Source organism: Mytilus galloprovincialis, chromosome 4, assembly GCF_965363235.1.
Source record: "Mytilus galloprovincialis chromosome 4, xbMytGall1.hap1.1, whole genome shotgun sequence".
NCBI lineage: Eukaryota > Metazoa > Mollusca > Bivalvia > Mytilida > Mytilidae > Mytilus > Mytilus galloprovincialis.
Window position 1 is genome coordinate 85,705,332 of NC_134841.1, and position 16,305 is coordinate 85,721,636.

Below are 16,305 nucleotides of genomic sequence, written 5' to 3' on the forward strand. Positions count from 1 at the left end.
AACTCCACAATAAAAGAAGGGGAATTGTTCAGTGGTTTTCGTTGTTAACTGTCATATAACACTGTAATTTGTATGACAGACGGTTTTTGAAGTTTATCCTCGACTTCTGATTGAATTAGAAATAACATTTCTTCCTGCATATAATTGTCTCTTGTACTTTTGACAGAAAAAGACACTGCCTTTCATTTTTAACAATTATTTTCCCACAAGACCCGAAATGACATTAAATCTATCTGTAATATAAAGGACCATCACTCAACAAGTGAAAGAGAGTAGTAAGGTTGACATTTGGATTTTGTTGCGACATTCGCAATGTCAATGACACATGACACAACATAGAACTAAAGAATAAGCAACCCGAACCCCACCAAAGACTAGGGCAGATCTCAGGTGCTCCGGATGGGTAAGCAGATTCTGCTCCACATGTGACATCCGTCGTGTTGATTAAGTGATAACAAATCCGGTAAATAGTATAATTCGGTAGGTCACATTCATGTGAAAGGGAAGGGGTTGTAGTTAAGACGTAAGGAACATATCCGATATCATTTGTGAAACGGTAATTCCATAATGGTCATCCAACTCGTGATGGCGTCCGTAAAATTTACGAAGGTATGATTTCAACATCACCATTTGGAACTCTTGGTTTAATAGCTTCTTTTAGAGCAGCAATCCTCTATCAAGAAAATTATGATAGGAAATGCAAGCACGGGAATGTCGTATCAATAGGAAGATATATACCCCGTATGCAGGTGCTGCTGGAATGTTGCTACTACAAAATGAAAAGTTTACAATTGGAAAGCTGAAATTATCTCTTTTGTCGTATTGTCAACATAGAAAAGCTGAATACTAATTTCATTATCTTCCTTTTTGTAATTTTTTAAAACAAAACAAAATGAAACTTTCTTTTGTCTTAACCGTAGCCGTAATGCCCCATTAAATCTGTAGTATTAAGAAAAAATATATTGGTATGAAGTAGAACAATAATTTAGAAGCATTTACACCGTGTAATATTCCATCATCAATATGTTGTAGTACTCCAAGTAATAATGTATGATTGCATATTGTTAGCGAAAGATGCTTTGGCAAGTATGAAGGTATAATACTATGAAGTATAATAACAAATATACCGAACTCCCAGGAAAATTCAAAACGGAATGTCTGTAATCAAATGGCAAAATCAAAAGCTTAAAAATTTCAAATGATGAATAACAACTGTCATATTCCAGATAAAAATATTCGTATTCGGTAGAATGTTACGGCATACACCTATTGTTTATGAATAATTATTTTATGCATGAAAAATATTTTTTTAAAATAACTATTTTATTGTAAATACATAATAGAATATATAAATATTTAAAGCATAAAAATTTACGTAAATAACAACAAACAAGTAGAAATAAAATTTTAACAAAACATATTACCCATTATAATATATAACATGAAAATAGATATGACTTACAAATACTGTGAGTATTGCACGACGACTATTTTACTGTTCTTTTTCTTGCTATTACATATAAAAACATTTACACACAATTGTTCGACACTAAAGTCACAAATGATGATGTCACAACTTTTATTCAAAAACATCCGTAAATATATCGAAATGCAGTATTGAGATCATTCGGAAGTATGCCCTGTGCGTGTATTACCACATGCTTCGACTGTGCTTTTTAACCTGCTTAAGAAACTCTTGGAAGCTTCTAAGAATCGTTAAAGAGCCTGTCTGATATTCGGCTAGTTTCTTCCATTTAGTCAACTGGGATTTTTTTCTTGAAATTTTTACTTTTTTGAACCGAAATAAACATAATCCATAAACAATATAATTTTTCACTTCTCTAATTTCTCCAGCAAAAATCAGTTTTTGAGACTTTTTAAACTTTGGTTCTTGTTCTTTAAACTCCATTGACAAAAGTCTGAAATAGAAAACTTTCAGGCCTTCTGCAACATTCTTTCGAAGAGAGTATAAACTATTCCCCTGAAAATACATGAAAAAAATTGTAAAATAATCATGAAACCGTACAAGAGTTCGCTTGCGTTTTTATGCCCCACCTACGATAGTAGAGGGGCATTATGTTTGCTGGTCTGTGTATCCGTTCGTCTGTTCTTTCGTTCGCCCGTCCGTCTGTCCCGATTCAGTTTAAAGTATTTGGTCAAGACAGTTTTTGATTAAGTTTGAGTCCAATCAACTTTAAACTGAGTAGACATGTTCCCTATGATATGATCTTTCTAATTTAATGCCAAATTGTAGATTTGACAACAAATTCACGGTCAACTTAACATAGAAAATGAAGGTGCGAGTTTCATGTCAAAGTTTTTGGTTAAAGTTTTTGGTCATGGTAGTTTTTGATGAAGTTTATGTCTAATCAAAATAAAACATAGTACAAATGTTCCTTATGATATGATATTTCTACTATATTGGTCCACTGAACTTAGAAAATGATCACCGGTGTTAAACTGATCACCGTAACTGCAGTTTCAAATGTATTTCTAATTTTGATTTGTATTATTCCGTGCATTGTACAAATGTATCTGGATGTTTTATATCCATCTGTGAGACAATAAACCAACAGTAAACGAACGACAAATAAAACTACTATGCCAATAACAGTATATTTTGATTAATAAATATTTGCGTAAAAATATCATCAAATATATGCATGTTTTGTGGACTATAAATAATTTAGTATAGGCTACATTATCAACATGTTATCAAGGTTCCTCTCAAAAACTGATTGGTTAACTTCAGCAAGAGTCGATTGTTCATTTATATAAGGGCTCATGAATAAGCCATACATAAGAGATTTGTGAATAGACTTAACATTTTAATAAATATCATTAAATTAACATCCTCCTATAATTGTCATGACTATGCATAGAATGAAACATGCTTTACTTACTTTTTTAAATACTGGAAGTTTTAATTGACTAGAAGAACGATGGTTTTTTGAGACCGCCGTTACTGAACGGTTTTCCTGAAAAATAAAAGTAAATTATTAATATTTAATATGTAGTTTCATAATGAATACATATAGTAATCAAAGGTACCAGCAATATAATTTAATACGCCAGACGCGCGTTTCGTTAATTACAATGTTGAAGAGCATTCAGGACCCAAAATACAAAAACGTTGTGCCAAATACGGCGAAGGTAATCTATTCCTGGGATAAGAAAATCCTTAGTTTATCGAAAAATTCAAAGGTTTGTAACAGGCAAATTATAAAAATGACCATACAATTGATATTCATGTCAATACCGAAGTGCTGACTACTGGGCTGGTGATACCCTCGGGGACGAAACGTCCACCAGCAATGGCATCGACCCAGTGGTGTAAATAGTAATCAAAGGTACCAGGATTATAATTTAATACACCATACGCGCGTTTCGTCTACATTAGACTCATCAGTGAAGCTCATATCAAAACAGTAATAAATACCGAGTTAGATACGAATACATTGCAATAAATATGAAACTATGAAACCGGAATCAATCCCAACTAAATATTTTTTTATATCAAATAAGTTTTCCTCATGTAATTTATCTAGATAAGAACGAGGAAAATAACAGAACTGAATTCCGCTCAATTATGTTTCCCAAAGAAAACAAAAATAGATATTCAATAGTTCTATGTAATTGTTTTTCACATTGAGAACATGTTCCTCTCAAATTTGATTAGTTAACTTCATCAAGAGTCGTTTATTCATTAATTTTAGAACTCATTAATTGGCAAAATCAGGACGAATAATGTTTTTACCGGAAATCAAGGTAGATATATTTCTATAATATGTAACCTTCAATCATGTTCTACATTCCTCCCTAAACTCTATTAATAGAGAGAATATTTATTTTGGGTTTTAATTCATTTATCCAACATTTTATGGAGTACTGAGACCTTTCAAAACCAATATAAACGGAATCTGTGATATAAAAAATAAAATCTACACCACATATCTGAATAACAACTTGTAATTTACTTACATATTTGATTAGTGTTTCATTAGTTTTAAGTAAAAGACCCTCAAGAAATTTATCCATATTATCAGCAATCGGTACATTTTCATTTACGTTGTTTTCTTTCTGTCTGCATTGCTTTTTTAAGTTTAACACAGTCTTCTTTGGAAATCTTTTACACTTACACGTTGTAGCGTATTGACAATAGGTAGATAATACCATCACAGCAGTTGTAAAATCTGTTCAAATAAAAAATAATATTATATCAATGTCATGATATCGTTGAGTAAACACATAATCTATTTTTAGTCGTTTAAAAGATATAATACCCTATGGACGTTTAAACATAAGAAAAAAATCAAACTGTTTTACTGTGTAATAAATAAGTCTCAAAGTTTCACTTTGGTTTCAAAGTAAATGTAAATGTTTTTGATTAGAATGAAAATTTGTATCGAAAAATTTAATTTAAAAAAAATGCTTTACGTAAAAATATGTGTATCAAATTGATTTGTTAATACTTATAACGTACAGGAGATCTTCATGTTACTTTAATTTTCTTTCTGAATTATATAATACCATCAATTTTGAATTTATTATATATACCCCAAAACGATACAAAATAAATTTTCCAAATTCCCACTGTTAAATTTTTTTTATATATATATCCGGTAATACATGATGAATCTAATGTCCTGTTTAAGACCTAAAAAAAAATAAAAAATTACGGAACTAGAATGCGTGGTAAAACATACCTTGTTACATGAGACATAATCATTATAAGTTCTTCTCGAAATGTTGCTTAGTTTTTGGCTGGCATTTTAAATTTGGCGGCAACTATTGATTTTTTTTAGATGGTTCTTTATCCAAAAATATGTATTACAGAGCATTATAACTAGCACCGTGCAAAACTTCATACTTTACTATACAGTGATTATTTGTGCGAATAGTTTTGATTTATGCCACTGAAAAAGTTCTTGTAAATATTTAAATATACATGCTTTTGATCATTCATGACATGTATGACTTAAATAGAATACACTTAGATACACAATGTTGATTATAAAATGTGTAGAAAAAATATTGTGTGTCTATTTTGTTTTATCAAACACCCATTTGTCTATCAAATTTAATATATATATATATATAAGTTGAAAGGTGAAACAAAATTTAGTGAACTACTTGAAAAGAAAGCGTTGTGGTGATGTTTGTGTAGCTGGAACTGCCAACTGCTTCCCCATCTTAACTGTCTGTGTAAGGTACGTGTTGTTTATACTTATGTTTTCTGTGAATTTATTGTAGTAAATGCTAAAAGTATCATAAAAGTTACATGGTGAATATATTTAACATCATTTGATATTTTTTTCATATCCTGATATTTTATTGTATACACTTATTTCTTCATTTTTCTGAAGTTTGCCGACTAAGTTTATTGCCGTTTCTGCGTTGCTTTTTACGTGTATACAAATCTTTTTTTCAAGAATTAGTTGTTCACTTATTGTATGAAATCTTTACAAAACACTTCATAACATGAATCACGCTGATTGCTCCTTTCGCAGAATAAATGATCAGGAAGCAATTAATCAATGAAACAATTAATGAATGCAATGTGACTGCATCGTACAATTAAAACTGCGGTAATAGAAATTGTTATATTTTACAAGGACTCTTAGTTCTACGAATTGGGAAAATTGAAAACGCAGTACTTGTTTATGAGCTAAGGAATTTGATCATAACTTTATTATCTCTTGTGCATTGTAGTTTAAAAGCTGCTGTCCTATATAAATTTTATGTTATTCATTCATAAAACTGTTTCAACAGTTAAGCAAATTATAGTATGAATAACTACTAAAAATGGCCCTGATTTCAACCTGAAAGACTAGGTGTCACGTGATAGGTATAAGGTTACATAATATAGCTGATGATTTCTTTTGTAAGATAACAACCTACACATACGTAATCTTTTGACTTACTGAAGAATTTAAACTACGAATTCAATTTCGTAGAACTCGGAAATCGTAGTCATAATGTTTTAAATATATTTAGGTTAATTTCTTTTGCAGTACTACTCGCCCCCGATCAGTCACGAAAAAAACAATTGAATATAATCATACAACACTAATTACAAAAAAATAATAATAACCAGGAAAACTTTAATTACACGTTTTTTTTAATGCAAGTGTAACTTAGTATTAAATAAATATGACCTCAAGAAACAATTTACCATCAAATATGTCGATGTGTTCACACTATATCAAATAATTAATTTTTTTTACAAAATTCTTTCTAAATATGATATAGTATGGTTGCTATTGAGACAACTCTACACCAGAGACTAAATGACATGCAAATAAAATACTACAAATCACACTATGTTCTTCAACGATGACCAAAACCAATACCGCATATACTTGTACATACACTTGTAAAAAGGCACTAAAATGACAAATGTACAATCAAAAATTAAATAAGAAAACTAATAGCATGAGTTATGTTCAAAACAAAAAAAAAAGTACGAAAATTAAATAGTATTTATAGCAACTACAAAAAAACCTTAAGTACATGTATAAAGGCTCATGAATTTGGATAGTCACATACCGAAGGTTGCTTGGGGTTGTTTGTTGGCGCCAACTCTCCCTGTTCCTCTGACAGTGGTGTAAGAACCCAAAATATGAACAAACTATAAAGATTAAGTTATAAAGGGCCGATTAGATGCCTTTTGTTTTATATATAAGTTAGTGGATTTGAACTAGCTTAACCACCCCAAAAATTCTGTATCTATGTTCCTATCCCAAGTCAGAAGCCAGTAATTCATTGATTGTCGTTTGTTGCTGTGTTACACATATGTTTTTTGTACATAACTTAGGCTGTTATACAATCTTTTATTTTCGAACCAATAGTAACTATATTTTTCCCACAATGCATCTTTGTAGAAATGATAAACCAACAAACATTGTATATGAACAACTCTTAGTAATATTTGTTTTCATAAAGGGGACTTTAAGGTCAAGAGATGCACTAATAATTGTAGTTTGTTCTAGTTTAAATATATTGTAACTATTCGGCTATTCTTTTTTTGTTTCTTTTATTATTACAACTTTTTATTTTCGTGGAAGGAATTAATCCATAGCTTTCATTTCTTTTTAGAGTTCCTGATGAAGGTTGGCCAAGAAAACTATTCGGGTCTTCGAACGCACGAAATTTATAAAGTGCTATCAATGACAATTGTATAGTTTTTCTTACTGACTTTTAAATATTGAATACACAGAACAATAAAAACCGATAATGATTAGGAAACAAGTGACCTATATTATTATAAATAGTGTTAATCAATACCCATATCAGACAGTACGCGGATATAAGTTTTAATCAATACATTAACTACTGAAGACCATAGTTTGATTATTTAAAGAACAATGTTGAGTACATTCATGGTGACGTATATACAAATAATAGCCGATGTCAGACTTCTTAGAATACCACAGGGTATAAAAAAAACAGCCTATTCAGTCTGCCAGTGATTTTGTCTTAATTGTGTGTCCCTTTTGGTCATGTCCCTCCATACATGTTCAGGTATCCATGCATCCTTGTCTTATAAGGTTTTTTAAGTTTGATCGTCCCAAACGAAGGTATATCCTTGGAATACGAAAATTTATAATGTTTTATGTTTATGTATGTTTTACTTTATGCAGAGGAACGATGAGTTGTTAATAAAACTAAAACGAAACACCTTTCATCAATCTTGTACCTATACGTTTGGTCGAAATCTGTCATGGAATTAAGTTAATTGCTTTGATTGGTCTCGAAACGCAACAGTTAGCAAGAAACGCTAAATTTTGTCCACCTTGATGATTACAGCTACAACAATTCCACTCCTCTTCGTTTGACATCAGAAGGAGGTATGCTAACGCTTTTTGAATTCGAACATAAAAACGTGTTAAACATCTTTCAGACGTTCATAAAACATTTGTATGTCGGAACATGTATGCCACACATAATATAAAACCAGGTTATAGAAACTGGAAATAACCTTAACCTCGGGTATAACAGCAGAACAAGACGCCAAGACTGTCTCTTTCAAAAGAGATTCAATAACGAGGTCTAAAGTAGCTCCTCCTTCTTCAGAACATTCCAAGACTCGAATATCCTACCGGACAGCATATAAGCTGCAGACACCACAGAGGAGTTTAGGGCTAACATAAGCCTATACATTTATGAAACAGGATCCCCATGCAAGTAATTGTAATTGTACCAAACAGAACATTTGAATGTAGAAAGACTCGGAGAGTATATCTGTTATATCTGTGTGATCCTGACATTGTAGCCCAACAGAAATTTATACAGTAGACATTGACTCCTGTTTGTTAAAGGGAAGAAGGAAATGACACCAGTATTCATATTTTTGAATTTGAATTTGATCTTTTATATTGACAAACTTCAAATCTTAACATATAGTGAAAAGAAGCCAGAAATGCCAGTCTCATTTTGATATGAGCAACATGTTGCAAAGTTGACCGTATACAGCATACCCTCTTTCTTTATTGTTTTATCAATGTCAACCACCAACGGTGCTTGTCTATTTTGTTGATGTATAGTTTAACGATTTTATTGACCTGTATAAACATAAAAAAAAATGGCGATGAAGTGTTTAGAAATCTCTAACAAGTCATCAGATATATCGGTCATTCGAATAATCAGTACGTTAGTACTTTGAAAAAGTTTAATTAGTCCGAAACGATAAAAATAGACATACATTAAAGTAAAATTAAATTCCGTCATTTATGACTGATAATTTTATTCACAAAAGTATTAATGAAATAAATACCTTTAGGAAATTTGTATCAAAAGTATTGATTTTCATGCAAGTTTTATAAGATAGTGATTTCTTTATATTATACACAAATATTAACTTTAAAGTTTCAAAATAAAAATAGAATAAATAAGGATAAAACATATTGAATACAATCTAAATGAGAAAATTCCATAGGAAAACTGTAAACATTAAATGTTTCCTTTCTTAGTTTGCGGACACAATTCTAAAAGTCTTTTTCAATTTAGGTATATGTTTATTTTATTTGTTCAAATAGTTGACAAGAGCAACAATGTATAAAATAAACAAGGACGTGGATTACGGATTTGGAATTTCATGAATAATACACTTTGAAAATAATAATGTGTAATTTATCTTTGGTTTTTTTTTTTGTTGTAATTGTTTCAATAGGAACAAAAATCCAATATCTACAGGTTGAAAAATACAACACAATTGAAAAACAAACAACAATTAAACAGACGATTCGTCCTTTGGGTTTGTTAGTGTATTTGGAAATGAAGAATATGATTTTTGTTTTAGATTGGATTATTTGAAAAGGGAAGAGAAAACATATGTTTGCTTATATTAAAAATTATGATGAACATTCCTCGTTCCTGTATATCATTGACAAAATAGTTTGTTTATGATTTCAATTAAATTAAACAGAATAAGTTTATCCGAGAAAACAATTGATTATCATGCGAATTGTCATTTCCGTGAGAAAAAAAATAAAGCTAACAAATCGATCTAAGATGCATTTTTATTGAAGTTTTGGATGATAAATACATATGTGTTTGGGGAGAGTGAGGTGATACATTAGCAAGAAAAACGTTCATACATACATATTAAAACAAAAACATAGATACATCATACAATGGTAAAACATGTAAAATCAAAAAATAATTTAAGAAAATAATTTATGTGCTGCCTTACTATCACAGATTTAACTAAACATTCCAAATAGTTTATCAAATTCTAAACGTTTATTCAAATGCTCTATCAACGTCTCCCAGGAAATACTTCAAATGATTTAAAACATACATAGACGTCGCTTGGTAGGTTGGTAAAAGTTGTAATGCATTGATACATAACGGTGTTATTGTATCAGACTGAATTGTAATTCGTTTCGATATAAAACACATTCCTGATAAAAAATAATTCTTTAACAATCGCAAGTCATCTTCAAAGGTGTGAATTTCTGTACGATGCAGATTCCGTTCTTGAATTTCCATGGAAATTATCTGTATGAAATAAGCCTTGAACGATAACACGATATCCGCCAATCCAGCATCTGTTATTACCTAAAATATATATGAAGGAATATAAATATGTCCGGTTTCATGAAACTATCGATTTTCAATCTGCTTCGTACATTTCAAAGTTTATATTTGATTATTTGGTTACAAATGAAATTATAGAGAATTATTTCCTTAAACTTAGTCACAATAATAGAAACTATAATATGTCATAAAAAGTTCTATATGTAAACGCTATCAAAAGTTTTGACGATTATTTCCTTATCTTTTGATCAGTCAAACATCAAAATGTTACGATTAGTGTTAATGTGTAAAAGTACTCATTCTCAGTATTTCAAATTTTCAGTTAATAAAAATGTATTTCCACACGTACTAATAAATTGTTCACATGATACATTTTCATTTTTGTTTTACTAAAAAAGTGAGCAAATTTACCAAGATTTTGCAGATTATTTTAAAGTCAATAAAACAAAAGCTTAATTCATTTGACTAGTCTGCTGCTGACTCGACGCACATTTTCGTCCATTGGTAATTCTTTAATGACTCCATTTCCCACGTGACCTAAAATCGGCGAACCGGAAAATGATCAACAAACAAACGTTTGTTCCAAAAAACAAAAGAGTGCACAAAACAAACAAACAGAATAGGTAAAATTGTCAAAAATAGGGGTTCAGCAATCAACATTGAGTTTTAATCTTAATCACCATGATTACAAACAAATATATCAACAAAGAAAATCAACAAGCACATTAGAAAAACCAAAGACAAGAGTATTACTAGAATAAACAGTTACAGTAATAATTTACACAGACAAGATGATCATAAACAACGTCAGTACCAAAAATCTATACTCCAAGACCAAGTTTTTTGTGTTTTATGCACAATAAAGTGAGAAAAAAGTGTCTGTATTATTGTCAAACAAATTTTGTATCCCATGTTCATATTTCTCAAAATAGCTATCAAATTGAATTGAACTAAGATGCAAACCCAGAAATATGAAGTTGTTTAACTTAATCGTAGTTAAACAAGTCAAAAGGTATTATATAGAAAACAGATATTATTTAAAATCAAACTTATTTATTTTTGTTCGATTTAGAAATGACACAATCTCGATATCGTTTTTGTTCCAGAAACGAAATTCTCATTGTGTATGACTTTTCGACTGGAGGAGCGTCTCCTGTTGTATATTAATTACACGTCATACAAATTCAGTATCTTAATTTCACAGATCCGTATAAGGCCAGTAAGCTGATAGTATAGTATGGATAATACTTCACAAAAAGTTGGTATTGAGTGAACATAATAAATCTAATTCGATTTATCGTAGATTATGAAGGTTATTCTTGAAAAGAAATCGCGTTGAAATTAGTATGGTCTGTTCATTCATAATGTACAATGTATGTTTTAAGTAATTTATGCTATAGTGAAAATTAAAATTATATTTTGCCTTTGTACCTCTCTTTCTAAACCAGACTTTCAAATAATTCAGTATTCAATGTGGCAGTTTTTCTTTTAATGATCAAAACATATCAAAAGACATAGAGAATTAGGATGTTTTTATCCTGGTATCTATGATGAGTTTATTTATACCAAAAAAACAAATACGGATACCAAAGACGGAACTAGAACTGTTCTACAACCAAAAAAAAAGGAAATCCACATTTATAGCTGTGTTTTCATGTATATCTGGATTTATATTACTTACCGGTGGTTTAACTGGTAGATAAATGTTTACTCTGTTTCCATGAGAAACTACAGATCTTGAATTCTGAAAACAAAACGACTCGATGGTTTATAAATGGAGAAATTCAGGCATTTAAAATGTTTGCATATATTTTACTTTGTATATCAATCAATTTGTTTGTCAAAAGTAAAATAGGAAAAATACAGAACTCCAAGGAACTTCAAAAAGGAATGTCCCTTATCTTATGGCAAAATTAAAAGCCCGAACACATTAAAGTTCGCTTCTCAGTTTCAAAGTAATTAACTTTTTAAAACACTACTTTATATTGATAGGGATTAATAAAGGAATCCAAAGAGCAAAAAAATATATAGGTCACCGTGCATGTTTTCGAGATATTAGCCATTGAAATTTTGGCGGGAAAATATTCTCTCTTGACTTTTCATAGCTTTAGTATTAACAAGGTGAAGTTCTCAAAAACTGTTAAAAAGTAATTAAAATTTTATAAGACTTTTACAGTTGGCTTATTATTATACATGTAAAAGATTTACAAAAAGAAAAATGGGGGTCACCGAGCAAATTTTTGCAAGGCATTCAAATGGATAAAACCAGAGGATTCCGAAAATCTGACAAAATATCTAAAACATGACAAGCCAGCTTCTTTAAACGAATACTAAAACAACTGTCACATTCCTGCCTTTGTACAGGCATCTCCTTATGTAGAAAATGGTGGACTAACCTGGTTGATTAGCTAGCTAAACCACTCCTTTGAATGACAGTCGCAAACAATTGTAGAAGAGGAAACATAAACCAAAGAAATATTCAAACTCATATTGAGATTTTTAGCGATATTTTTAATTCATATAGTGCCTTCTTGAAATAGACTGATTCAAGAAAACTTGGTAAAAAAACTGACTAATGAAATCTGATTTGCCGTTGAAAATGTTTTAGTTTAGAACAGTTCATTTTTTTTACTTTCTATTGCTTGTAACAGACATCCTTTTTTTAAAGTTTTTTCTTCAGTCTGTCGAGGATTCGTTTAATATCTATCTCACAGTGTCATGTTTATTTTTCTTATGAGTTTGATCAATATTTTATGTTATCATAGCCCCTCCTTTACATTTTTTTTTATTATTATCATTTGTTTATCACAATAATAGCAAAATAAAAAAGGTAAATAACAGCAACAGTATTCAAGAATAGCACAAATAGCTACGTAGACATAAATAATAATAAATATTGTTATTTGTTTATTTTAAAAGTTACATAAACTTTACGATTTATACATTTAGAGCTACATTCTTATAATTAAGAAATTGTAAAATTAGATAATTGTTTGTAAAACAATTGAAAGGTCTTTCCTGTAACAGTAATGTTTTCGTACTGTACTTTGTACGACCTTTCTATTGAAATATGACGAGCATTCCTTCTGAAACTTTTCGCTTTTTACACTTAATAACCTCATCCTCCTACATTTTCGAGATCGGAAAGATGATATATGAAACATAGACTTGATGATCTTTCATTTGAAATGCGACAACGCCATGTTCTAGAAAGTTAGATTTTTTGCACTCAATTACCACATCCAACTCAATTTTGAAGGTCAGGAATTTGATATTTAATTTCAAATGTACACATTATGACCTTTCATTTGTTATACAACAACCTAATCTTAAAAGAAGATTAAGTTTTTGCACTCAATAAACTCACCCAACCAATTTTTTGGGGACGTCATTTAGAACTTTGAAATGTACGCTTTATGTTCTTTCATATGATTTGCGATAACCTTACCATCTGAGAAATTTGAATGTTTGCACTAAATGACCCCACCCTTCTAACTGGGATGAAAAAGGGGTTTAAAATTTTCATTTTTGAGTACAGCTCATTAAGACCTTCAAATTGATATATCAAATGACCTCATTCTGCCAAAATGATGCAATATCAATTATATAAATAAGACTTATGAAACTTACAATGCAAAACTTGAAAAATTCAAATACAATTTTTATGCATATTTTTCATTGAATGTTTTTGGTATTTGGTCAAACATATAACCATGTTAAACTCATGGGATAATTCCGAATTTCATCAAGTCACAACGAATCATGAATTATATGATGCAATACCAAACTGAATAACTGGAAGTCATAGAAACATAGGATTATCACCATTCAACTCAGGACCACTTGACCTTTCAAGTCTCTTTAAAGGCCAAGGTTGAATTTAATCATGACCTGACATTGACCACAAATTGAAGGTCCTAAAGTACTGATCATTTTTGCAATTTATAGTAGGTTGGTATCTGTTACCTTTTCAAAGATATACACACAATTCTATACTTTTAAGAATTATCTTGTCGTAACTTTTGAACAGACGATCGGACATTTTATACACAGTATACATGAAACAAACTCTTATCGTTTTCTTAATATGTCAGCTTGAAATTGCAGCGTAATTTTATTTTGCACTCGGTGACCTTTGAATAGATGCAAATTAAAGGTCATATGAACTAAAGATTATTGGTGAAGGTGGCAAGTCTCTACGACTTCCTGTTCTCAAAAAACAAATTTTCAAAAATTGTGTATAATTTTTAAAGGAAATAACTCCTTATAAGAGTTAATAACAAAATGATTGTTTATGTTTATTATCATTGCCATCTGTTCTTGCACATGCTGCCATTTTGAAATCGATTCTATCTTAAAAACTTTTAAAGAAAAATGCAAATAAAAGAAATTGCTTCAAGGGGATGTAACTCTCAAAAAAGATGATGAAATCCTACGCAGCCTCATACGGTGATACTTCATGATGAAATATACCTATCGTCGAAATAAGATAATGATATCTTTAAAAACAATGAATAAAACCAATAAAATGGAGATAACTTATAAAGGGGATGATGAAATCCTTAACAGGGTCATCTAGTAATGCCTCATGATGAGGTCTATCGATGGTTCATATTTGGTCTTAAAAACTTCAAAAGAAACGTGGGGAGGCAATGCCAAAAAAAATAATATATTAGAATAACAATAAGGTCTTTCCTAACGTAATCAAACGTAACTCTGTGAAAAAATTGTGTATTAACAATGACTGGTTTTTGAGTTATCCAGTCTTCAAATTTTACGACCAATCAAATCAGTTTTTTTTAGCCAAAATTTTGATAAAATGGGTTAGGGATACAATTTTTTTTTTACAAGAATCATGTACATCCCATATCATTTTGGTCTTTTAAATTTCTTTAATAAGTATTTGTTCAATCATTTATAACAAAAAAGTTGAAATAATATGCATTTTGTTATTAAACCTGAGAAAAATCACAAAAATACAAAATTGACAGCATGGTAAATTTTACACAAAAAAGCGTCAAAATATCATAAAACCTTCTTATATTAACACCCACCTATAGATTTTTTAAGTAAAATTTATTCAGATTGGTCCACTTCAACTTTATAGAAAGTTTGAAAAAAAAGCTTTATTGTGGAACTGTGATTTATGTCACGAGAATAGACCAAAAATAGGTAAAAATCGATAAAAAATGGGGAAATCATCAAAATTGGACATTTTCAAAGGGGCATAGCAAAAAAAGAAGTGCACCACCATATGATTTTTTCCTCACCAATTATTTAGTTACAGTCTTATAAACCCCAAAATTAGGTTAAGAAAAGAAGTTTATTTCTAGAAATTTTTGGCTCGTCAGAGGTGTCCATCCTTAATGATGTCTTTTGCTGAAATTTTATAAAACTTTTGTAATGGTAAATTAAACCACATATTAATCGGAACACAAGCCAGTTATTGTTTTATTCAATATTGCATATAAATATATGTACATTTAAAAAGATATTTATTTAGCAACCCAAATTGAAATAAATTAACTAATTATACATGTAAAAGCACGTGATGTTCAGCGCGTCGAATAACAACTTTCTCCAGTGAATATTCTATTTTAATCAAATTCAAATGATTAATAAAAAATTAAAACAATACCAATATAGAATAAAATGTTTTACTATTAAAATTAGACATACTATATCCTTTTAGCATATATTAAGATATACTTACATATTTTCTTTTTATTTCTTTAGTTTGTTCAATCATTGCTTTCACAACCATTCTCATATTATACGATATATCAAAATCTGGCACACGCGATGCTTCTATATCCAAAGTTCTACACGGGTTCAGTAGCATAGCTCTAATGTTTTGTGGTAAACACTGTTCCCGTATGATTAATCCTTTACCAATTGGAATAAAAATTGACAACAATATATCTGTAGAAGAAGAAAATCGGAATCTAACGATAAATAAAAAAATCTTTTCATTTTGACTTCTTATCAGTCAAAGTATAAAAATTATTTCAGAGGTAGAAATTAAAAAAGCAACAACCACAAGCGTTTAATGTTGCAAACAATCAATGTATAATATGTTGCTGAGCTGACCGAAATTTCATTAAGGAAGTAAACCAAACTAAAAAAAAGGTAGCCAAAACAACAACCTATTAAATGAAAATGATATTTAAAGGGATGTTTATCGAAATGTAATTGATAATACCTAGTCTAGTTCACAGGAATAATTCAAGGAAAACTCAATCCTCAATTATCGACCCGTTATAT

General features: G+C 30.0%; 2 protein-coding genes across 2 annotated transcripts; both read right to left on the bottom strand.

Annotated features, from left to right (window-relative positions):
- Positions 1 to 1,503: 1,503 nt before the first annotated feature.
- On the bottom strand, positions 1,504 to 4,207 carry LOC143070809 (uncharacterized). The gene is made up of 3 exons (XM_076244948.1): positions 3,982 to 4,207; positions 2,904 to 2,978; positions 1,504 to 1,981 (listed from the first exon to the last, which is right to left on the bottom strand). The coding sequence occupies exons 1-3, from the start codon at positions 4,174 to 4,176 to the stop codon at positions 1,652 to 1,654; spliced, it is 600 nt and encodes a 199-aa protein (XP_076101063.1). The 5' UTR covers positions 4,177 to 4,207; the 3' UTR covers positions 1,504 to 1,651.
- Positions 4,208 to 9,507: 5,300 nt separating this feature from the next.
- LOC143070810 (uncharacterized) lies at positions 9,508 to 16,080 on the bottom strand. Its single transcript, XM_076244949.1, has 3 exons — positions 15,755 to 16,080; positions 11,723 to 11,785; positions 9,508 to 10,062 (listed from the first exon to the last, which is right to left on the bottom strand). The coding sequence occupies exons 1-3, from the start codon at positions 15,881 to 15,883 to the stop codon at positions 9,745 to 9,747; spliced, it is 510 nt and encodes a 169-aa protein (XP_076101064.1). The 5' UTR covers positions 15,884 to 16,080; the 3' UTR covers positions 9,508 to 9,744.
- Between the last annotated feature and the right edge of the window lie 225 nt (positions 16,081 to 16,305).